This window comes from Oncorhynchus masou, chromosome 25, assembly GCF_036934945.1.
Source record: "Oncorhynchus masou masou isolate Uvic2021 chromosome 25, UVic_Omas_1.1, whole genome shotgun sequence".
NCBI classification, from domain to species: Eukaryota; Metazoa; Chordata; class Actinopteri; order Salmoniformes; family Salmonidae; genus Oncorhynchus; species Oncorhynchus masou.
In genome coordinates, this window is record NC_088236.1 from 24,868,489 (window position 1) to 24,893,586 (window position 25,098).

The 25,098-nt window shown below is 48.3% G+C and overlaps 1 protein-coding gene across 1 annotated transcript in view; it reads left to right on the forward strand.

Moving 5' to 3' along the window:
- Positions 1 to 25,098, forward strand: part of gpat2 (glycerol-3-phosphate acyltransferase 2, mitochondrial) — a 67,087-nt gene that overhangs the window by 32,485 nt on the left and 9,504 nt on the right. The window contains exons 7-10 of the mRNA XM_064936979.1: positions 290 to 423; positions 551 to 650; positions 12,909 to 13,088; positions 15,891 to 15,992. Coding sequence (XP_064793051.1) covers positions 290 to 423; positions 551 to 650; positions 12,909 to 13,088; positions 15,891 to 15,992 — 516 coding nt within the window. The remainder of the gene's footprint in view (positions 1 to 289; positions 424 to 550; positions 651 to 12,908; positions 13,089 to 15,890; positions 15,993 to 25,098) is intronic.

Consider the following 25,098-nt stretch of genomic DNA (forward strand, 5'->3'; position numbering starts at 1 on the left):
AATAAACATAAAAAATTAATTAAATGACGCTATAACCATAGTAAAGTAAATGTTTTGAAGCTAATTTACTGCAATTCTACATATTTTGACAAGACTCATGACATATTTTAGGTGTACCTATAGGCTATTTAAGGATATTTTACCCCTCAAATAAAGGTTGCATCCCCCTAGGAAATTTTGGCGTACGCACACACAGACATTTTGATCGGAGTGTAAGAAGATATGTAGGTGTGTGTGTGTAGAAGGTCGATTGGAGGAATGAATGTGTGTAATGCGTTTTGTTTTTCAGGGTGCGTCACTGGTGTATGTGTGTGTGCCTCAGAGTATCGTGGACTATGCTCTCATCCCACTGGTTCTCTTCTGTCACAACCTGAGAGTGCCATACACACTCTGTCACCTACAGATACACAACAACTGGTTTAGGTACGCACGCGCACACACACACACACACACACACACACAGTCAGTGATTGACAAAAAGACAACCTGGTATGGCAGTTTGGCTGCTCTACTCTTCCTGTTACCTGACTGGTATAACCTGTTCCTATAGGTCAGTCCTGCAGAGACTTGGCGTTGTCCTCCTCCCACCAGATCCAATCACAGAACAGGAAGCAGAGACCAACATCCTCTACTCATCAGTCATGACCTCCGTAAGTCTGTCTCCATCAACAAGTGGATTCGAAAGACCTTCGTACTTCAGGGGAAGGGGAGAAATGGAATTTGGGTAAAACACACACACGTGCGCCATCTTTATTGCACTCCTTGGCATGCTGATGGCAGAACTTCAACCCGAACCCAGCCTGGCTCCATCTCCAGCTCCGTCCCCCACTGTCAGCCTCATTTACATCCCACACTCCAGCTCTATCCCCCACTATCAGACCCATCTCCATCCCACACTCCAGCTCCATACCCCACTGTCAGCCCCATCTCCAGCTCCATACCCCACTGTCAGCCCCATCTCCGGCTCCATACCCCACTGTCAGCCCCATCTCCGGCTCCATACCCCACTGTCAGCCCCATCTCCGGCTCCATACCCCACTGTCAGCCCCATCTCCGGCTCCATACCCCACTGTCAGCCCCATCTCCGGCTCCATACCCCACTGTCAGTCCCATCTCCGGCTCCATACCCCACTGTCAGCCCCATCTCCGGCTCCATACCCCACTGTCAGCCCCATCTCCGGCTCCATACCCCACTGTCAGCCCCATCTCCGGCTCCATACCCCACTGTCAGCCCCATCTCCATCTCACACTCCAGTTCCATCCCCCACTGTCAGCCCCATCTCCATCCCACACTATCAGCCCCATCTCCATCCCACACTCTGGCTCCATCCCCCACTGTCAGCCCCATCTCCGGCTCCATCCCCCACTGTCAGCCCCATCTCCATCCCACACTCTGGCTCCATCCCCCACTGTCAGCCCCATCTCCATCCCCCACTGTCAGCCCCATCTCCATCCCCCACTGTCAGCCCCATCTCCATCCCCCACTGTCAGGCCCATCTCCATCCCACACTCTGGCTCCATCCCCCACTGTCAGCCCCATCTCCATCCCCCACTGTCAGCCCCATCTCCATCCCCCACTGTCAGCCCCATCTCCATCCCCCACTGTCAGCCCCATCTCCATCCCACACTCTGGCTCCATCCCCCACTGTCAGCCCCATCTCCATCCCCCACTGTCAGCCCCATCTCCATCCCCTGCTGTCAGCTCCATCTCCATCCCCTGCTGTCAGCCCCATCTCCATCCACCACTCCGGCTCCATACCCCACTTTCAGCTCCATCTCCGGCTCCATCCCCCACTGTCAGCCCCATCTCCATCCCACACTCTGGCTCCATCCCCCACTGTCAGCCCCATCTCCGGCTCCATTCCACACTCTGGCTCCATCCCCCACTATCAGCCCCATCTCCATCCCACACTCTGGCTCCATCCCCCACTATCAGCCCCATCTCCATCCCACACTGTCAGCCCCATCTCCATCCCCTGCTGTCAGCCCCATCTCCATCCCCCACTGTCAGCCCCATCTCCATCCCCCACTGTCAGCCCCATCTCCATCCCCTGCTGTCAGCCCCATCTCCATCCACCACTCCGGCTCCATACCCCACTTTCAGCTCCATCTCCGGCTCCATCCCCCACTGTCAGCCCCATCTCCATCCCACACTCTGGCTCCATCCCCTACTGTCAGCCCCATCTCCATCCACCACTCCGGCTCCAACCCCACTGTCAGCCCCGGCGCCATCCCCCACTGTTAGCCCCATCTCCATCCCACACTCTGGCTCCATCCCCCACTGTCAGCCCCATCTCCATCCCCTACTGTCAGCCCCATCTCCATCCCACACTCTGGCTCCATCCCCCACTGTCAGCCCCATCTCCATCCCCTACTGTCAGCCCCATCTCCATCCCACACTCTGGCTCCATCCCCCACTGTCAGCCCCATCTCCATCCCCTGCTGTCAGCCCCATCTCCATCCACCACTCCGGCTCCATACCCCACTTTCAGCTCCATCTCCGGCTCCATCCCCCACTGTCAGCCCCATCTCCATCCCACACTCTGGCTCCTTCCCCTTCTGTCAGCCCCATCTCCATCCACCACTCCGGCTCCAACCCCACTGTCAGCCCCGGCGCCATCCCCCACTGTTAGCCCCATCTCCATCCCACACTCTGGCTCCATCCCCCACTGTCAGCCCCATCTCCATCCCCTACTGTCAGCCCCATCTCCATCCCACACTCTGGCTCCATCCCCCACTGTCAGCCCCATCTCCATCCCCTACTGTCAGCCCCATCTCCATCCCCCACTGTCAGCCCCATCTCCATCCCCTGCTGTCAGCCCCATCTCCATCCACCACTCCGGCTCCATACCCCACTGTCAGCTCCCATCTCATCTCCGGCTCCATCCCCCACTGTCAGCCCCATCTCCATCCCACACTCTGGCTCCATCCCCCACTGTCTGCCCCATCTCCGGCTCCATTCCACACTCTGGCTCCATCCCCCACTATCAGCCCCATCTCCATCCCACACTCTGGCTCCATCCCCCACTATCAGCCCCATCTCCATCCCACACTCTGGCTCCATCCCCCACTATCAGCCCCATCTCCATCCCACACTCTGGCTCCATCCCCCACTATCAGCCCCATCTCCATCCCACACTCTGGCTCCATCCCCCACTATCAGCCCCATCTCCATCCACCACTCCAGCTCCATACCCCACTGTCAGCCCCATCTCCGGCTCCATACCCCACTGTCAGCCCCATCTCCGGCTCCATACCCCACTGTCAGCCCCATCTCCGGCTCCATACCCCACTGTCAGCCCCATCTCCGGCTCCATACCCCACTGTCAGCCCCATCTCCGGCTCCATACCCCACTGTCAGCCCCATCTCCATCTCACACTCCAGTTCCATCCCCCACTGTCAGCCCCATCTCCATCCCACACTATCAGCCCCATCTCCATCCCACACTCTGGCTCCATACCCCACTTTCAGCTCCATCTCCGGCTCCATCCCCCACTGTCAGCCCCATCTCCATCCCACACTCTGGCTCCATCCCCTACTGTCAGCCCCATCTCCATCCACCACTCCGGCTCCAACCCCACTGTCAGCCCCGGCGCCATCCCCCACTGTTAGCCCCATCTCCATCCCACACTCTGGCTCCATCCCCCACTGTCAGCCCCATCTCCCTCCCCTACTGTCAGCCCCATCTCCATCCACCACTCCGGCTCCATACCCCACTGTCAGCTCCATCTCCGGCTCCATCCCCCACTGTCAGCCCCATCTCCATCCCACACTCTGGCTCCATCCCCCACTGTCTGCCCCATCTCCGGCTCCATTCCACACTCTGGCTCCATCCCCCACTATCAGCCCCATCTCCATCCCACACTCTGGCTCCATCCCCCACTATCAGCCCCATCTCCGGCTCCATCCCCCACTATCAGCCCCATCTCCATTCCACACTCTGGCTCCATCCCCCACTGTCAGCCCCATCTCCGGCTCCATCCCCCACTATCAGCCCCATCTCCATTCCACACTCTGGCTCCATCCCCCACTATCAGCCCCATCTCCATCCCACACTCTGGCTCCATCCCCCACTATCAGCCCCATCTCCATCCCACACTCTGGCTCCATCCCCCACTGTCAGCCCCATCTCTGGCTCCATTCTTCACTATCGGCCCCATCTCCATCCCACACTCTGGCTCCATCCCCCACTATCAGCCCCATCTCCATCCCACACTCTGGCTCCATCCCCCACTATCAGCCCCATCTCCATCCCACACTCTGGCTCCATCCCCCACTATCAGCCCCATCTCCATCCACCACTCCGGCTCCATACCCCACTGTCAGCTCCATCTCCGGCTCCATCCCCCACTGTCAGCCCCATCTCCATCCCACACTCTGGCTCCATCCCCCACTGTCAGCCCCAGCTCCATCCCCTACTGTCAGCCCCATCTCCATCCCCCACTCCGGCTCCATACCCCACTGTCAGCCCCATCTCCGGCTCCATCCCCCACTGTCAGCCCCATCTCCATCCCACACTCTGGCTCCATCCCCCAATGTCAGCCCCATCTCCATCCCACACTCTGGCTCCATCCCCCACTGTCAGCCCCATCTCCATCCCCTACTGTCAGCCCCATCTCCATCCCACACTCTGGCTCCATCCCCCACTGTCAGCCCCATCTCCATCCCCTGCTGTCAGCCCCATCTCCATCCACCACTCCGGCTCCATACCCCACTTTCAGCTCCATCTCCGGCTCCATCCCCCACTGTCAGCCCCATCTCCATCCCACACTCTGGCTCCATCCCCTACTGTCAGCCCCATCTCCATCCACCACTCCGGCTCCAACCCCACTGTCAGCCCCGGCGCCATCCCCCACTGTTAGCCCCATCTCCATCCCACACTCTGGCTCCATCCCCCACTGTCAGCCCCATCTCCATCCCCTACTGTCAGCCCCATCTCCATCCCACACTCTGGCTCCATCCCCCACTGTCAGCCCCATCTCCATCCCCTACTGTCAGCCCCATCTCCATCCCCCACTGTCAGCCCCATCTCCATCCCCTGCTGTCAGCCCCATCTCCATCCACCACTCCGGCTCCATACCCCACTGTCAGCTCCATCTCCGGCTCCATCCCCCACTGTCAGCCCCATCTCCATCCCACACTCTGGCTCCATCCCCCACTGTCTGCCCCATCTCCGGCTCCATTCCACACTCTGGCTCCATCCCCCACTATCAGCCCCATCTCCATCCCACACTCTGGCTCCATCCCCCACTATCAGCCCCATCTCCATCCCACACTCTGGCTCCATCCCCCACTATCAGCCCCATCTCCATCCCACACTCTGGCTCCATCCCCCACTATCAGCCCCATCTCCATCCCACACTCTGGCTCCATCCCCCACTATCAGCCCCATCTCCATCCACCACTCCAGCTCCATACCCCACTGTCAGCCCCATCTCCGGCTCCATACCCCACTGTCAGCCCCATCTCCGGCTCCATACCCCACTGTCAGCCCCATCTCCGGCTCCATACCCCACTGTCAGCCCCATCTCCGGCTCCATACCCCACTGTCAGCCCCATCTCCGGCTCCATACCCCACTGTCAGCCCCATCTCCATCTCACACTCCAGTTCCATCCCCCACTGTCAGCCCCATCTCCATCCCACACTATCAGCCCCATCTCCATCCCACACTCTGGCTCCATACCCCACTTTCAGCTCCATCTCCGGCTCCATCCCCCACTGTCAGCCCCATCTCCATCCCACACTCTGGCTCCATCCCCTACTGTCAGCCCCATCTCCATCCACCACTCCGGCTCCAACCCCACTGTCAGCCCCGGCGCCATCCCCCACTGTTAGCCCCATCTCCATCCCACACTCTGGCTCCATCCCCCACTGTCAGCCCCATCTCCCTCCCCTACTGTCAGCCCCATCTCCATCCACCACTCCGGCTCCATACCCCACTGTCAGCTCCATCTCCGGCTCCATCCCCCACTGTCAGCCCCATCTCCATCCCACACTCTGGCTCCATCCCCCACTGTCTGCCCCATCTCCGGCTCCATTCCACACTCTGGCTCCATCCCCCACTATCAGCCCCATCTCCATCCCACACTCTGGCTCCATCCCCCACTATCAGCCCCATCTCCGGCTCCATCCCCCACTATCAGCCCCATCTCCATTCCACACTCTGGCTCCATCCCCCACTGTCAGCCCCATCTCCGGCTCCATCCCCCACTATCAGCCCCATCTCCATTCCACACTCTGGCTCCATCCCCCACTATCAGCCCCATCTCCATCCCACACTCTGGCTCCATCCCCCACTATCAGCCCCATCTCCATCCCACACTCTGGCTCCATCCCCCACTGTCAGCCCCATCTCCGGCTCCATTCTTCACTATCGGCCCCATCTCCATCCCACACTCTGGCTCCATCCCCCACTATCAGCCCCATCTCCATCCCACACTCTGGCTCCATCCCCCACTATCAGCCCCATCTCCATCCCACACTCTGGCTCCATCCCCCACTATCAGCCCCATCTCCATCCACCACTCCGGCTCCATACCCCACTGTCAGCTCCATCTCCGGCTCCATCCCCCACTGTCAGCCCCATCTCCATCCCACACTCTGGCTCCATCCCCCACTGTCAGCCCCAGCTCCATCCCCTACTGTCAGCCCCATCTCCATCCCCCACTCCGGCTCCATACCCCACTGTCAGCCCCATCTCCGGCTCCATCCCCCACTGTCAGCCCCATCTCCATCCCACACTCTGGCTCCATCCCCCACTGTCAGCCCCATCTCCATCCCACACTCTGGCTCCATCCCCCACTGTCAGCCCCATCTCCATCCCCTACTGTCAGCCCCATCTCCATCCCACACTCTGGCTCCATCCCCCACTGTCAGCCCCATCTCCATCCCCTGCTGTCAGCCCCATCTCCATCCACCACTCCGGCTCCATACCCCACTTTCAGCTCCATCTCCGGCTCCATCCCCCACTGTCAGCCCCATCTCCATCCCACACTCTGGCTCCATCCCCTACTGTCAGCCCCATCTCCATCCACCACTCCGGCTCCAACCCCACTGTCAGCCCCGGCGCCATCCCCCACTGTTAGCCCCATCTCCATCCCACACTCTGGCTCCATCCCCCACTGTCAGCCCCATCTCCATCCCCTACTGTCAGCCCCATCTCCATCCCACACTCTGGCTCCATCCCCCACTGTCAGCCCCATCTCCATCCCCTACTGTCAGCCCCATCTCCATCCCACACTCTGGCTCCATCCCCTGCTGTCAGCCCCATCTCCATCCACCACTCCGGCTCCATACCCCACTGTCAGCTCCATCTCCGGCTCCATCCCCCACTGTCAGCCCCATCTCCATCCCACACTCTGGCTCCATCCCCCACTGTCTGCCCCATCTCCGGCTCCATTCCACACTCTGGCTCCATCCCCCACTATCAGCCCCATCTCCATCCCACACTCTGGCTCCATCCCCCACTATCAGCCCCATCTCCATCCCACACTCTGGCTCCATCCCCCACTATCAGCCCCATCTCCATCCCACACTCTGGCTCCATCCCCCACTATCAGCCCCATCTCCATCCCACACTCTGGCTCCATCCCCCACTATCAGCCCCATCTCCATCCACCACAGCTCCATACCCCACTGTCAGCCCCATCTCCGGCTCCATACCCCACTGTCAGCCCCATCTCCGGCTCCATACCCCACTGTCAGCCCCATCTCCGGCTCCATACCCCACTGTCAGCCCCATCTCCGGCTCCATACCCCACTGTCAGCCCCATCTCCGGCTCCATACCCCACTGTCAGCCCCATCTCCATCTCACACTCCAGTTCCATCCCCCACTGTCAGCCCCATCTCCATCCCACACTATCAGCCCCATCTCCATCCCACACTCTGGCTCCATACCCCACTTTCAGCTCCATCTCCGGCTCCATCCCCCACTGTCAGCCCCATCTCCATCCCACACTCTGGCTCCATCCCCTACTGTCAGCCCCATCTCCATCCACCACTCCGGCTCCAACCCCACTGTCAGCCCCGGCGCCATCCCCCACTGTTAGCCCCATCTCCATCCCACACTCTGGCTCCATCCCCCACTGTCAGCCCCATCTCCATCCCCTACTGTCAGCCCCATCTCCATCCACCACTCCGGCTCCATACCCCACTGTCAGCTCCATCTCCGGCTCCATCCCCCACTGTCAGCCCCATCTCCATCCCACACTCTGGCTCCATCCCCCACTGTCTGCCCCATCTCCATTCCACACTCTGGCTCCATCCCCCACTATCAGCCCCATCTCCATCCCACACTCTGGCTCCATCCCCCACTATCAGCCCCATCTCCGGCTCCATCCCCCACTATCAGCCCCATCTCCATTCCACACTCTGGCTCCATCCCCCACTGTCAGCCCCATCTCCGGCTCCATCCCCCACTATCAGCCCCATCTCCATTCCACACTCTGGCTCCATCCCCCACTATCAGCCCCATCTCCATCCCACACTCTGGCTCCATCCCCCACTATCAGCCCCATCTCCATCCCACACTCTGGCTCCATCCCCCACTGTCAGCCCCATCTCCGGCTCCATTCTTCACTATCGCCCCATCTCCATCCCACACTCTGGCTCCATCCCCCACTATCAGCCCCATCTCCATCCCACACTCTGGCTCCATCCCCCACTATCAGCCCCATCTCCATCCCACACTCTGGCTCCATCCCCCACTATCAGCCCCATCTCCATCCACCACTCCGGCTCCATACCCCACTGTCAGCTCCATCTCCGGCTCCATCCCCCACTGTCAGCCCCATCTCCATCCCACACTCTGGCTCCATCCCCCACTGTCAGCCCCAGCTCCATCCCCTACTGTCAGCCCCATCTCCATCCCCCACTCCGGCTCCATACCCCACTGTCAGCCCCATCTCCGGCTCCATCCCCCACTGTCAGCCCCATCTCCATCCCACACTCTGGCTCCATCCCCCACTGTCAGCCCCATCTCCATCCCACACTCTGGCTCCATCCCCCACTGTCAGCCCCATCTCCATCCCACACTCTGGCTCCATCCCCCACTGTCAGCCCCATCTCCATCCCACACTCTGGCTCCATCCCCCACTGTCAGCCCCATCTCCATCCCACACTCTGGCTCCATCCCCCACTGTCAGCCCCGGCTCCATCCCACTCCAACTCTGGTTCTACTCCCATTAACAGCAAGTCTGAATCTCACTAGAGAATCTGTGGCATCTGTGTTGGCTAGAGAGGAGAGAGGATGAGGAAGTAAGGGAAAAAGGGAGGGAGGCAGTTGTGTGTATTGTTCTATTGGCTGTGCATCATTGTTAATAGACCTGCTAGCTTATTGAGTTCATTTCACAGGGCTGCTCTTCTGCTGGTCAATAGTAATTTAATTCACTCTGTATGAGAAGCAAAAACACAACTTGAGGCTCTGGCGGCATCTAGCTACTGCAGCTCAAACTATAGTATCGTTTGTGTGTGTGTGTGTGTGTGTGTGTGTGTGTGTGTGTGTGTGTGTGTGTGTGTGTGTGTGTGTGTGTGTGTGTGTGTGTGTGTACACACACTACAGGTCGACCAATTAGGATTTTTCAACGCCGATACCGATTTATTGGAGGACCAAAAAAGCAGATACCGATCAATCGGTCATTTTATTTTTTTGTTGTTGTAATAATGACAATTACAGCGATACTGAATGAACACTTATTTTAACTTAATATAATACATCAATAAAAATCCATTTAGCCTCAAATAAATAATAAAACATGTTCAATTTGGTTTAAATAATGCAAAAACTAAGTGTTGGAGAAGTAAAAGTGCAATATGTGCCATGTAAAAAAGCTAACGTTTGAGTTCCTTGCTCAGAACATATGAAAGTTGATGGTTCCTTTTAACATGAGAATTCAATATAAGGTAAGAGGTTTTAGGTTGTAGTTAATATAGTATTTATAGGACTATTTCTCCCCATAACATTTGTATTCCATATACCTTTGACTATTGGATGTTCTTATAGGCACTATAGTATTGCCAGTGTAACAGTATAGCTTCCGTCACTCTCCTCGCCCCTACCTGGGCTCGAACCAGGAACACAACAGCCACACTTCAAGCAGCGTTACCCATCGCTCCACAAAAGCCGCGGCCCTTGCAGATCAAGGGGAATAACTACTCCAAGTCTCAGAGCGAGTTTGAATGTTTGAAATGCTATTAGCGCACACCCCGCTAACTAGCTAGCCATTTCACATCGGTTACACCAGCCATTAGGCTGATAGGCTTGAAGTCAGAAACAGCGCTGTGCTTGCGAAGAGCTGCTGGCAAAACGCAAGAAAGTGCTGTTTGAATGAATGCTTACGAGCGTGCTGCTGCCTACCATCGCACAGTCAGACTGCTCTATCAAATCATAGACTTAATTATAACAACACACAGAAATGGCCTTAGGTCATTAAAATGGTCGAACCCAGAAACTATCATCTCGAGAACAAAACGTTTATTATTTCAGTGAAATACGGAACCGTTCGGTATTTTATCTAACGGGTGGCATCCCTAAGTCTAAATATTCTTGTTACATTGCACAACCTTCAATGTTATGTCATAATTACGTATAAATCTGTCAAATTAGTTCGCAATGAGCCAGGCTGCCCAAACTGTTGCATATACCCTGACTCTGCGTGCAAATACTTATTTTCCACCATAATTTGTAAAAATCCTACAATGTGATTTTCATTTTTTTTTTTTTTCATTTTGTCTGTCATAGTTGAAGTGTACCTATGAAGAAAATGACAGGCCTCTCTCATCTTTTTAAGTGGGAGAACTTGCACAATTGGTGGCTGACTAAATACTTTTTTGCCCCACTGTATATATATATTTTTTTATAAAAATAAAAAAATTGGCGCCCAAAAATACCGATTTTCGATTGTTATGAAAACTTGAAATCGGCCCTAATTAATCGGCCATTCCGATAAATCGGTCGACCTCTAATATATACACACACAGTTGAAGTCGGAAGTTTGCATACACTTAGATTGGAGTCATTATAACTTGTTTTTCAACCACTCCACAAATTTCTTGTTAACAAACTATAGTTTTGGCAAGTCGGCTAGGACATCTACTTTGTGCATGATGCAAGTAATTTTTCCAACAATTCTTTACAGACAAGTTTAATTTATAATTCAATGTATCATAATTCCAGTGGGTCAGAAGTTTACATACACTCAGTTGACTGTGCCTTTAAACAGCTTAGAAAATACCAGAAAATGATGTCATGGCTTTGGAAGCTTCTGATAGGCTAATTAACATAATTTGAATAAATTGGAGGTGTACCTGTGGATGTATTTCAAGGCCTACCTTCAAACTCAGTGCCTCTTCGCTTGATATGGGAAAATCAAAAGAAATCAGCCAAGACCTCAGAAAAAAATTGTAGACCTCCACAAGTCTGGTCCTTGGGAGCAATTTCCAAATGCTTGAAGGTACCACGTTCATCTGTACAAACAATAGTATGCAAGTATAAACACCATGGGACCACGCAGCCGTCATACCGCTCAGGAAGGAGACACGTTCTATCCCCTAGAGATGAACGTACTTTGGTGCGAAAAGTGCAAATCAATCCCAAAACAGAAAGGACCGTGTGAAGATGCTGGAGGAAACAGGTACAAAAGTATCTATATCCACGGTAAAACGAGTCCTATATCGACATAACCTGAAAGGCTGCTCAGCAAGGAAGAAGCCACTGCTCCAAAACCGCCATAAAAAAGCCAGACTACGGTTTGCAACTGCACATGGGGAGAAAGATCGGAATTTTTGGAGAAATGTCCTCTGGTTTGATGAAACAAAAAAAAGAACTGTTTGGCCATAATGACCATCGCTATGTTTGAAGGAAAAAGGGGGATGCTTGCAAGCCGAACAACACCATCCCAACCGTGAACCACGGGGTGGCAGCATCATGTTGCAGTGCTTTGCTGCAGGTGGGACTGGTGCACTTCACAACATAGATGGCATCAATCGGCAGGGAAATTATGTGGATATATTGAAGCAACATCTCAAGACATCAGTCAGGAAGTTAAAACTTGGTCGCAAATGGTTCTTCCAAATGGACAATGACCCCAAGCATACTTCCAAAGTTCTGGCAAATTGGCTTAAGGACAACAACAACAAGTCAAGGTATTGGAGTGGCCATCACAAAGCCTTAACCTCAATCCTAGAGAGAATTTGTGGGCTGAACTGAAAAAGCGCGTTTGAGCAAGGAGACCTAAAAACCTGACTCGGTTACACCAGCTCTGTCTGGAGGAATGAGCCAAAATTGACCCAACTTATTGTGGGAAGCTTGTGGGAGGCTACCCAAAACATTTGACCCAAGTTAAACAATTTAAAGGCAATATATTCTTAAAATCAAGTTGTGATCCTAACTGACCTAAGACAGGGAATTTTTGCTAGGATTAAATATCATGAATTGTGAAACTGAGTGTATGTAAACTAACGACTTCAACTGTGTATGTATGTACATATATCTCACACATTCATAATTCACTTGTCTGTCCTGCTATATACCTCTCTTTCTCTGTTCATCATCCCCTCTTTCCTTATCATCCTTGCCTTTTCAACAGCAGTGGCCTGAAGATTGAAATGGACCAAACTAATGCACAGTACACTGTGGCCTGAGCCAGTTATCACTTTGTTTTCTATTCTTTTTTTAAACGTTTTTTATTCTGTACTTGTTGTTTAGTAGGGACAGATGCTTTGGACTGGAGGCATCGACTACTCCTAGCTCTCCTATTTCTCTATCCTCTCTTCTCCTTCTCTGGTCCCCCACCCCTCTTATTGGAGGTTGTCATTACATTATGGTGGGTAATTTATCAGATTATTGCATTCCAAAACATGTTTTTCTCCAACTGCTCCCCACCCCCTCTCTCTCTTTATGTGTGTAGTTGGTTGGTGAGTTGCTGTGTGAAGGCCAGGTACTGAGTGTGTGTGTGTCAGGAGAGAGTTGGCGAGGAGGGCAATGGTTGGCACGCATCAGACTGGCTGTGAGAGAGGGAGTGGTGCCTGACGTCCACCTGGTTCCAGTGGGCATCTCCTATGACTGTGTTCCCAACACCAGCACAACGGTACAGTATACACAACAATAGGAACACCTACTTAATACCTAACAGCTTCAATTTGTTGGGGCATGGACTCTACAGGGTGTCAAACGCATTCCACAGGGATGCTGGCCCATGTTGACCCACAGGAAACTGTTGAGCATGATAAACCCAGCAGCGGTGCAGTTCTTGACACACTCAAACCAGTGTGCCTGGCACCTACTAACATACCCTGTTCAAAGGCCCTTCAATCTTTTGTCTTGGCAATTTCACCATCTGAATGGCACACATACACAGTCCATGTCTCAATTGTCTCTAAGCTTAAAAATCCTTCTTTAACCTGTCTCCTCCCCTTCATCTACAGTGATTGAAGTGGATTTAACAGGTGACCTGGATTCACCTGGTCAGTCTGTAATGGAAAGAGCAGGTGTTGCTAATGTTTTGTACACTCAGTGTATAGCCTACAGGTAACTGCCAAAATAAAGGAAGCACCAACATAAAGTGTGTTAATAAGGCATTGGGCACCACAAGCCAGAACAACTTCAATGCACCTTAGTACAGTGCCTTTCGGAAAGTATTCTGACCCCTTGACCTTTTCCACATTTTGTTATGTTACATTAAAACAATTATTATCATCAATCGACACACAATACCCCATAATGACAAAGCAAAAACAGATTTTTAGAAATTGTTGCTAATTTATGAAAAATAAAAAACTGATATCATATTTACATAACTACTCGGACCCTTTACTCAGTACTTTGTTGAAGCACCTTTGACAGAGATTACAGCCTAGAGTCTTCTTGGGTATGACTCTCAAGCCTGGCAGACTCTCAAGCCTGGCACATCATTATTTGGGGAGTTTCTCCCATTCTTCTCTGCAGACCCTCAAGCTCGGTCAGGTTGGATGGGAAGCGTTGCTGCATAGCTATTTTCAGGTCTCCAGAAATGTTTGATCGGGTTCAAGTCCGGGCTCTGGCTTGGTCACTCAAGGTCATTGAGACTTGTCCCGAAGCCACTCCTGCGTTGGCTGTGTGCTTAGGGTCGTTATCCTGTTGAAAGGTGAACCTGTGCCCCAGTCTGAGGTCCTAACCTGCTCCAGAGTGCTTTTCGTCAAGAATCTCTCTGTACTTTGCTCCGTTCATCTTTGCCTCGATCCTGACTAGTCGACCGGTCCCTGACACTGAAAAACATCCCCGCAGCATGATGCTGCCACCCATGCTTCACCGTAACAATGGTACCAGGTTTCCTCCAGACGGGACTTTTGGCATTCAGGCCAAAGAGTTCAATCTTGGTTTCATCAATCATGGTCTGAGAGTCTTTAGGTGCCTTTTGGCAAACTCCAAGCTGGCTGTCATGTGCCTTTTACTAAGGAGTGTCTTCTGTCTGGCCACTCTACCATAAAGACCTGATTGGTAGAGTGCTGCAGAGATGGTTGTCCTTCTGGAAGGTTCTCACATCTCCACAGAGGAACTCTAGAGCTATGTCAGAGTGACCATCAGGTTCTTTGTCACCTCCCTGACCAAGGCCCTTCTCCCCCGATTGCTCAGTTTGGCCGGGCGGCCAGATCTAGGAAGAGTTTTGGTGGTTCCAAACTTCCATTTAAGAATGATGGATGCCACTGTGTTCTTGGGGACCTTCAATGCTGCAGACATTTTTTTGGTACCCTTCCCCAGATATGTGCCTCAACACAATATTGTCCCGGAGATCTACGGACAATTCCTTCGACCTCATGGCTTGGTTTTTGCTCTGACATGCACTGGCAACTGTGGGACCTTATATAGACAGGTGTGTGCCTTTCCAAATCATGTCCAATCAATTGAATTGACCACAGATGACGCCAATCAAGTTGTAGAAACATCTCAAGGATGATCAATAGAAATAGGATGCACCTGAGCTCAATTTCGAGTGTCATAGCAAAGGGTCTGAATATTTATGTAAATTAGCTATTTCAGTTTATTTTTTATATGTACCTTGGACACATTCTTAACCTGTTTTTGCTTTGTCATTATTGGTTACTCTTGTAGATTGCTGAGGATTTTTATTTAGTCCATTTTAGAATAAGGCTGTAATGTAACAAAATATGTAAAAGTCAAGGGGTCTAAATACTTCCCAAAGGCACTGTATACATTCTACAAGTGTCTGGAACACTGTGGGAGAGATGTTTTGTTGATGGTGGTGGAAAATGCTGTCTCAGGCACCGCTCCAGAATCTCCCGTAAGTGGTCAGTTGGGTTGAGATCTGGTGACTGAGACAGACATGGCCCATTATTTTTGACAGTTACCTGTATAACACACACACACATTAATCTTAAATATCCCGGTAAAGCCCCTCGGAGCCCCCCCACAGTGTTGCTTCTGTACTTGTTGGTTAGATGGTGTTCCGTTGTGGGTGGGCTAATGTTCCCTCAACATCTTATTGTTCATTATTAATCTGACACACACACACACACACGTCATCCTATTCTTAATTAAAAGAGCCTTCTCATTTTTGTTATTGTTCCCCTAATCTTCCTCTTAATGGGAGAGCCCCATTATGGTATCATCATAACTCATCTGTGTGTGCTTATGTGCATGTATTCTATACTTCTATTGTGTCTGTACTTCCATTCTCCTAACTAATCATTCCCTCAAGTATCCAAAGAATTTCCCACATCCCTATGAGGATAAAGGCTATTTTAAGATTAGGGGTTAGGGTTACTATTAGGGCTAGGGATATGGGTTAGGGTTATGGTAGGGATTAGGATTAGGGAAAATAGGAATTTGAATGGAAATTCATTCTAGGTCCCCACGAGGATAACAATGTGTTTATGTATTCCATATCCCCCAGGTTGGTCTGCTGCCTACTCTGAGGTGTGTGTTCTCCTTGCTGTGCGGCAACCGACAGAGAAGTAGTGTGAGGATCCACTTCGCCCAGCCCTTCTCTCTGAAGGTATGTTTGTACCAGGAGCTGATGGGTATGCCATTGTTGTTCCTTCATGGAGGACTGAGCTGCTTAGCTTAAACCTAACTCTCCAACAGACAGGGATTGTGAAACACTTTTGTCTTAGTATTTTTGAAGTCTAGTTGTGACTCGGGCTGAGGCGGTCATGAAATTTAGTCAGCCTGTGAATGTCAAGCAAATAACTGCCAGTCTCACGGTAATTGACTGTTAATTAACATAAAACACATTTAGCATCTTCCACACACAGCCTACAAGCCACTGATGCAGAACTTTGAAACATCTACATTTTAAAACGTCTAATAGATCCATGTACACCAGCCTACACCATCACAATAAATCCATGTACACCAGCCTACACCATCACAATAAATCCCTTATTTATTTTAGACATGTCTATAGAAACATGAAATGAAGGAAATGTAGTATATTTCAGAAGAACAGAATAGCATACTCTGAGTTGTCCTTATGTTAGGCCCTGATCAGGCTATGCCATATGGCTGTGGGCTACACTATTTAATTTAGCAGACAAGATTTGTCGTGTTTCTGACTGATTAAATTATAAGATATGCTATTTTATCAAATCGATTACCTAACATTTAATTGATTATGTGATTGAATTAAACCATGCAACAATTAAACCACTAATAACCTGGGGCACCACGGAGGCATTCATTTATATAGAGCGGTTATCTCCCAAGTCCACTCTTTAAAAGATCTGAAGATCTTTTATATCAATAGCAGTCAATTATTAATCGTCAGCTCGATCGGTCTCATTCTGATTGTCATAAGTACTTGGCTATAGAGGAAGGATGAGAGGGCGGGACTGAGACAGGTAATGGTGGACTGAACGTAGTTATGTAGAGCACCTCAAAATGAAAACGTAATATTCAATATCGGCAAGTTAGACTAAATATTAGCACAACACAATCTGGTAGGTGATAACCTTCAATCTGGATAATAACGCAAAACAAATCTTAAGACAAGAGAAATGTATTGACAAATATTAAGAATATGACAGTAAGACCTGGGAACCGATTTCAGAACGAAAACGTGACTCTTCTACAGACACAGACGATTTAATATTTTCACCACCGGGAATGGTAAAGGTCGAAACCGATCTGCTAAAATCAATAAATGACAAACTGGGTATACTTGAAATAGTAAGGATCAGTAAGGATATAAAAGAGTTGATGTCAAGCCTCGAGATGAGTGATGAAAAAGCTGCGACCATTGGAGAAGGAAACAAATAAGCTAAAAGTGACAATCCATAAGATTGAAACCGAAGTGAACACCATTCTGAGAGAAGCCTTACTTGACATAGACTAGATCCATGAGAGAGAATTTGGTACTTACAGGTATCCAAGAAGGAGAAGTTCCTGAATCTGTAGTTAGAGTTCCTCCTTACAGCGCTTCAGATTCCATGCGGAGCTATCGACAAAATCCAACTCAAATGTGTACACCACTTCGGACAGAGAGAGCAGAGGTATGAACGCCCAATCGTTGCCAAATTTGCTACATTTAAAGATAAAATAATGGTTAAAAGCCTGGGTAAAAGACTTGCTGGGACCAAAATTGGCATGAATGACCTGTTCCCGAAGGAAATTACAGAATGGCATAAAGTTCTGTATCCAATTTCCAAGAAAAATAGATTAAAAGGGAAACGAGTCACTCGTCGTCGATAAACTATATATTGATAACCAGCTGTTCAGAGACACAAAGACTACTCCAAGGCTATTTAAAAATTACGAAGTTCTTATAGACGAGGAAAATAAAACATATCTTCAAATACACTGCTCAAAAAATAAAGGGAACACTTAAACAACACAATGTAACTCCAAGTCAATCACACTTCTGTGAAATCAAACTGTCCACTTAGGAAGCAACACTGATTGACAATACATTTCACATGCTGTTGTGCAAATGGAATAGACAACAGGTGGAAATTATAGGTAATTAGCAAGACACCCCCAATAAAGGAGTGGTTTTGCAGGTGGTGATCACAGACCACTTCTCAGTTCCTATGCTTCCTGGCTGATGTTTTGGTCACTTTTGAATGCTGGCGGTGCTTTCACTCTAGTGGTAGCATGAGACGGAGTCTACAACCCACACAAGTGGCTCAGGTAGTGCAGCTCATCCAGGATGGCACATCAATGCGAGCTGTGGCAAGAAGGTTTGCTGTGTCTGTCAGCGTAGTGTCCAGAGCATGGAGGCGCTACCAGGAGACAGGCCAGTACATCAGGAGACGTGGAGGAGGCCGTAGGAGGGCAACAACCCAGCAGCAGGACCGCTACCTCCGCCTTTGTGCAAGGAGGAACACTGCCAGAGCCCTGCAAAATGACCTCCAGCAGGCCACAAATGTGCATGTGTCTGCTCAAACGGTCAGATACAGACTCCATGAGGGTGGTATGAGGGCCCGACGTCCACGGGTGGGGGTTGTGCTTACAGCCCAACACCGTGCAGGACGTTTGGCATTTGCCAGAGAACACCAAGATTGGCAAATTCGCCACTGGCGCCCTGTGCTCTTCACAGATGAAAGCAGGTTCACACTGAGCACATGTGACGGACGTGACAGAGTCTGGAGACGCCGTGGAGAACGTTTTGCTGCCTGCAACATCCTCCAGCATGACCGGTTTGGCGGTGGGTCAGTCATGGTGTGGGGTGGCATTTCTTTGGGGGGCCGCACAGCCCTCCATGTGCTCGCCAGAGGTAGCCTGACTGCCATTAGGTACCGAGATGAGATCCTCAGACCCCTTGTGAGACCATATGCTGGTGTGGTTGGCCCTGGGTTCCTCCTAATGCTAGACCTCATGTGGCTGGAGTGTGTCAGCAGTTCCTACAAGAGGAAGGCATTGATGCTATGGACTGGCCCGCCCGTTCCCCAGACCTGAATCCAATTGAGGACATCATGTACCGAGATGAGATCCTCAGACCCCTTGTTGCACCACAGACTGCCCAGGAGTTGGCGGATGCTTTCGTCCAGGTGTGGGAGGAGATCCCTCAGGAGACGATCCGCCACCTCATCAGGAGCATGCTCAGGCGTTGTAGGGAGGTCATGCAGGCACGTGGAGGCCACACACACTACTGAGCCTCATTTTGACTTGTTTTAAGAACATTACATCAAAGTTGGATCAGCCTGTAGTCTGGTTTTCGACGTTATGTAACGTTATGTTTGGCGTAAAAGCAACACAGCTCATCAACCTGACCACACCATCCCCACTGTCAAACATTGTGGTGGCAGCATCATGGTTTGGGCCTGCTTTTCTTCAGCAGGGACAGGGAAGATGGTTAAAATTGATGGGAAGATGGATGGAGCCAAATACAGGACCATTCTGGAAGAAAACCTGATGGAGTCTGCAAAAGACCTGAGACTGGGACGGAGATTTGTCTTCCAACAAGACAATGATCCAAAACATAAACCAAAATCTACAATGGATTGGTTCAAAAATAAACATATCCAGGTGTTAGAATGGCCAAGTCAAAGTCCAGACCTGAATCCAATCGAGAATCTGTGGAAAGAACTGAAAACTGCTGTTCAAATGCTCTCCATCCAACCTCACTGAGCTCGAGCTGTTTTGCAAGGAGGAATGGGAAAAAATTGGTCTCCCGATGTGCAAAACTGATAGAGACATACCCCAAGCGACTTACAGCTGTAATCGCAGCAAAAGGTGGCGCTACAAAGTATTAACTTAAGGGGGCTGAATAATTTTGCACGCCCAATTTTTCAGTTTTTGATTTGTTAAAAAAGTTTGAAATATCCAATAAATGTCGTTCCACTTCATGATTGTGTCCCACTTGTTGATTCTTCACAAAAAATACAGTTTTATATCTTTATGTTTGAAGCCTGAAATGTGGCAAAAGGTCGCAAAGTTCAAGGGGGCCGAATACTTTCGCAAGGTACTGTATATATAGAGTACAGGGAACATAAGGTTGAATATATATTATTATAGACATGCTAGATCTACTGTCTCTTTTATATTGTGACATTTCAGCTAGATCTACTGTCTTTATTATATTACAACAGACCAGCTGTATCTACTGTCTCCATTTCACTTTGGCCATTGTTGTGGGCCTGCCCTCCCCTCAACAGCCTCAAATAGACTATTTCATGTGGGTTGGGGTGGGGCGGCAGACACACGCATCTCACATTTCATTACATTTTTAGATATTGCTTCTAAATTTAAAAGAAATCACAAATAATATTTCATATTATTAATTTCAAAAAGGGCATTAGCATGAGAAGAACTTACCAGTCCAAAACGATGTCCTCTCTGTTCAAATAAATATTCCTCCACTTGGGAATCACTAAATGAATCGTCCTACAACAATCTCTGTCTCACTTTTCCAATCAATTTCTTCTAAAATTGTGTGTACATCTGTATATCTAGACTTAGATTTAGCTTTCCCTGACTTAGTCGCCATACTGATTGATATAAACAGCTGAATCTGCGCGTTTACCAAACAATGTTGTGCGTAATATGCGTAGCTCCTTCCGGTTTAAAACTTCATTAGCGAATGACTCTCTTTACGCCGGAGTTTACTACATGGGTTGGTCTTCCAACACATAACCATTGCATATTGCCGTTTACCTCAGCTCATTGGCTATCTACCCAGCTAGATTTCAAGACGATCAGTGGTCATTGGGTTAAAATACAGTCAATCAATGAAACAGTGGTCATATCATTGGTGCACAGTGATGTCATTACCTGTTGTCTTCAAATCGGTTTCTTTCAGTCAATACGTCCCGCAAAATGGCCCATCATGTTTGGTTGTGTTACAAACAAACCAGTTGATTGCAATGAAACCAAACATGACTGGAAAAGTCACGTTTTGTGTGGGTATTTACCCTCAAATGGGTCGTAGTCAAATGGAATGAGACGGAATTCACGACACAAGCGGTTCACAAAATGTTTTGTTTTAGGCTATAAAACGGATTTTATCAAACAAAAGATCATTCATTGTGTAACAATGAGCATTGGGATTGCAAACAGACGAAGATCGTCAAAGGTAAACGATTTATTTTAATGCAGTTTGTGATTTTGTTATGCCTGTGCTGGTTGAAATAGTTTTTTTATGGGGCTCTATTCTCGGATAATCGCATCGTATTCTTTCGCAGTAAATCCTTTTTTAAATCTGACAACGCAGTTGGATTAGCAAGATTCTAGGCTTTCGATACACGTGAGACACTTGTATTTTCATGAATGTTTAATATGACTATTTATGTAGCGATCACCGTATGGTGTGGAATTTCAGCCCGCTACCGGGTTCCATGCACAGAGAGGTTAACAAAGGAAATTGAAGGACTAACAGTACAGTTAGATAGCAACAAAAACTGTACCATAGAGGCAAAGAATAAGTTGGAGGAAAAACAAAAAGAAATGGAGGAAATTATTCAAGAAAGATCCAATGTAATATATTATTAAAAATTGAGCGAACTGGATGGAATATGTGGGAAAATGCACCAAATTATTTTTTCATCTTCAATATAGAAATGCTACCAAAAATGTATGGAAACTTGTTACAAATGGAGTAAAGCATGATTCACCAAATTATATTTTGAAAGAGGAAGTAAAATACTTTAAGAATGTTTTAGTTTCAGTCTCCTCCATCTCCACTAACTGAAACTAATTGTATGGATATTTTTCCTAATAATAATAATGTCAAATTAACATCTGTACAGAAAGACATGTGAAGGCCAAATTACAGAGGAGGATCTTCTTTATGCAATTAAAGCCTTTAAGGCTGGGAAAACTCCAGGGCTGGATGGCATACCAGTGGAAGTATACAAAACGTGTTTGATATACTCAAGAGGACCATTATTAGAATGTTTTAATCACTCCTATATAAATGGTAGATTATCAAACACGCAACAAGGTCTGATATCATTATTACTGAAACAGGAAACAAGTGGTGTGTATATATAAAGTTCCAGTTCATTTAAAAAATTGGAGACCTCTTACACTTCAGTGTTGTGATGCAAAAATCCTAGCAAAATGCTTGGTGCATAGTGTTAATAAAGTATTGTCAGATATTATTCATCCTAATCAGACAGGTTTTTTACATGGACGATACATTGGAGATAATATAGTAGTAGGGCTGTTCAAAACGAGGGTCGAGTCTAGTGTACTGTTGTGGTTGGGGCGCGCGACATGAAAGCTCGCTCCACTTTGTTTTTGTTCGGTATTGAACACAGTTTATCCCGTCTTAAATTTGATCGATTATTTACGCTTAAAAATACCTAAAGTTGGATTAGGAAAGTTGTTTGGATCAAGTTTACATGTAACTTATTAGATACTTTGTAGTCATGTTGCGCGAGTTGGAAATGGTGTATTTTCTGAATCAAACGCGCCAAATAAATGGACATTTTGGGGATATAACGATGGAATTTATCAAACAAAAGGACCATTTGTGATGTTTAATGGACATATTGGAGTGCCAACAGAAGAAGCTCTTCAATGGTAAGGCATAAATTATATCATTATTTCTGACTTTTGTGTCGCGCCTGGTGGGTTGAAATGTGATTTTCATGTGTTTGTTTGATGTGGTGCCGTCCTCAGATAATAGCATGGTATGCTTTCGCCGTAAAGCCCTTTTGAAATCTGACACGGTGTCTGGATTAACAAGAAGTTAATATTTAAACCGATGTATAACACTTGTATGAGTCATGAATTATTATTATGAGTATTTCTGGTTTTGAATTTGGCGCGCTGCTATTTCACTGGGTGTTGTCAAATCAATCCCGTTAACTTCTTGATGCACCCATCCCGTTAGCGGGATGATTTTCGTGAACATCCACTGAATTGCAGAGCGCCAAATTCAAATTAAATTACTAAAAAATATTTAATTTTCATGAAATCACAAGTTCAATACAGCAAAACACAGCTTAGCTTGTTAAGATTTGTGCGTGTCAGATTTCAAAAAAGCTTTTCAGCGAAAGCATACCAAGCATTTATGTAAGGACATCTCTCTCAGCAGACGAAACATTACAAACAGCTAGCAGCCAAGTAGATTGAGTTTGAGTTTATTTTATTTTTACAGGGACAGTGCACATTAATCAACGTTTCAGTAAAAGTGCCGGTTTTAGCCAGCCGGCTAATTTTCAACCGCAGTCCCTGGGCAGGTTATTAAAAACAATTACAATATAGACAATCATTGAGCAGTGAGCACACGCAGAGCAAAGTAGGACAAGCAAGACGTAGCATACAGGCATAGAACAAAAAGCAGCAAGACACAATTCATAAGAGCAACAGTGTTTCCACACCTCACAAGCTACAGACAACATGGAAAGCGGCAATACACAGCTAGGGATTATGATCACAAATCTGATTGCCCTTTAGCCATGCATTCATACATTTTGTGAAAGTGTGATATGTGGTGCAGTTATGTGTGTTTGATGGCAGTGTATTCCAGACAAGGGAAGCTCTCACAGAGAAAGTGGATTTACTAAAGGTGCTTTTCCTTAAGGGAACTATACAGTCACCTCTCGTGGCAGACCTTGTGGATCTGCTGCCATATGTTTGGTCACGAAAGTCAGAAAAGCAATAAAATGAATCACTTACCTTTGATCTTCGGATGTTTGCACTCACGAGATTCCCAGTTACACAATAAATGTTCCTTTTGTTCCATAGAGATTATTTTTATATCCAAAATACATCTGTTTGGTTGGAGCGTTATGTTCAGAAATTCTACAGGCTTGAGCGGTCATGACCGGGCAGACAAACATCTTTCTAGCTCATTTTTCAAAATAAAAGCCTGAAACTATGTCTGAAGACTGTTCACAACATGTGGAAGCCATAGGAAAAGGAATCTGGTTGATATCCCTTTAAATGGAGCGAAGGCAGGCAATGGAACAGAGGTTTCAGGAAAAACAGCCCTTCCAGGTTGGATTTTCCTCAGGTTTTCGCCTGCAATATCAGTTCAGTTGTACTCAGACAATATTTTGACAGTTTTGGAAACTTTAGAGTTTTCTATCCTAATCTGACAATTATATGCATATTCTAGATTCTGGGCCTGAGAAATAGGCAGTTTCATTCATTTTTCATCCAAACATCAAAATACTGCCCCATACACTCAACAGGTTAACCACTCTGGGATAGGACGATTGCGTCCCACCTGGCCAATAACCAGGGAAGATGCAGAGCGCCAAATTCAAATAAAATACTATAACAAATCAAACATTCCTGAAATCACACATGTAAGATACCAAATTAACACTACACGTGTTGTGAATCCAGCCAACATGTCAGATTTCAAAAAGGCTTTTCGGTGAAAGCAAACGATGCTATTATCTGAGGGTAGCACCTCCGTATACAAAGAGAACATATTTCAACCCTGCAGGAGCGACACAAAAAGCAGAAATAAAAATCATGCCTTACCTTTGACGAGCTTCTTTTGTTTGCACTCCATAAACATCACAAATGGTCCTTTTTGTTCGATTAATTCCGTCCATATTTAACCTCTTGATACTACCCATCCCGGATCCGGGATCGTGAATAAAGCCTCAGGCTCATTAGCATAACGCAACGTTAACGATTTCTGAAAATCGCAAATGAAATGAAAATAATATGCCTGCTCTCAAGCTTAGCCTTTTCTTAACAACACTGTCATCTCAGATTTTCAAAATATGCTTTTGAACCATCAAGCATTTGTGTAAGAGTATTGCAAGCTAGCTTAGCATTTTGCGTAGCATTTAGTACGCAACATTTTCACAAAAACCAGATAACCAAATAAATAAAATCATTTACCTTTGAAGAGCTTCGGATGTTTTCAATGAGGAGACTCTCAGTTACATAGCAAATGTTCAGTTTTTCCTGAAAGAATCTTTGTGTAGGAGAAATCGCTCCGTTTTGTATATCACATTTGTCTACCGAAACAAACCGAAAATTCAGTCACCAAAACGTCAAACTTTTTCCGAATTAACTCCATAATATCGACCGAAACATGGCAAACGTTGTTTAGAATCAATCCTCAAGGTGTTTTTTCACATATCTCTTCATTGATATGCCGTTCGTGGAAGCCTGCTTTCCCCTCAGAATCCCATGGAAAAATACCAGCAGCTGAAAATGACGCACCAATTTCGACGGAGGACACCGGGCGG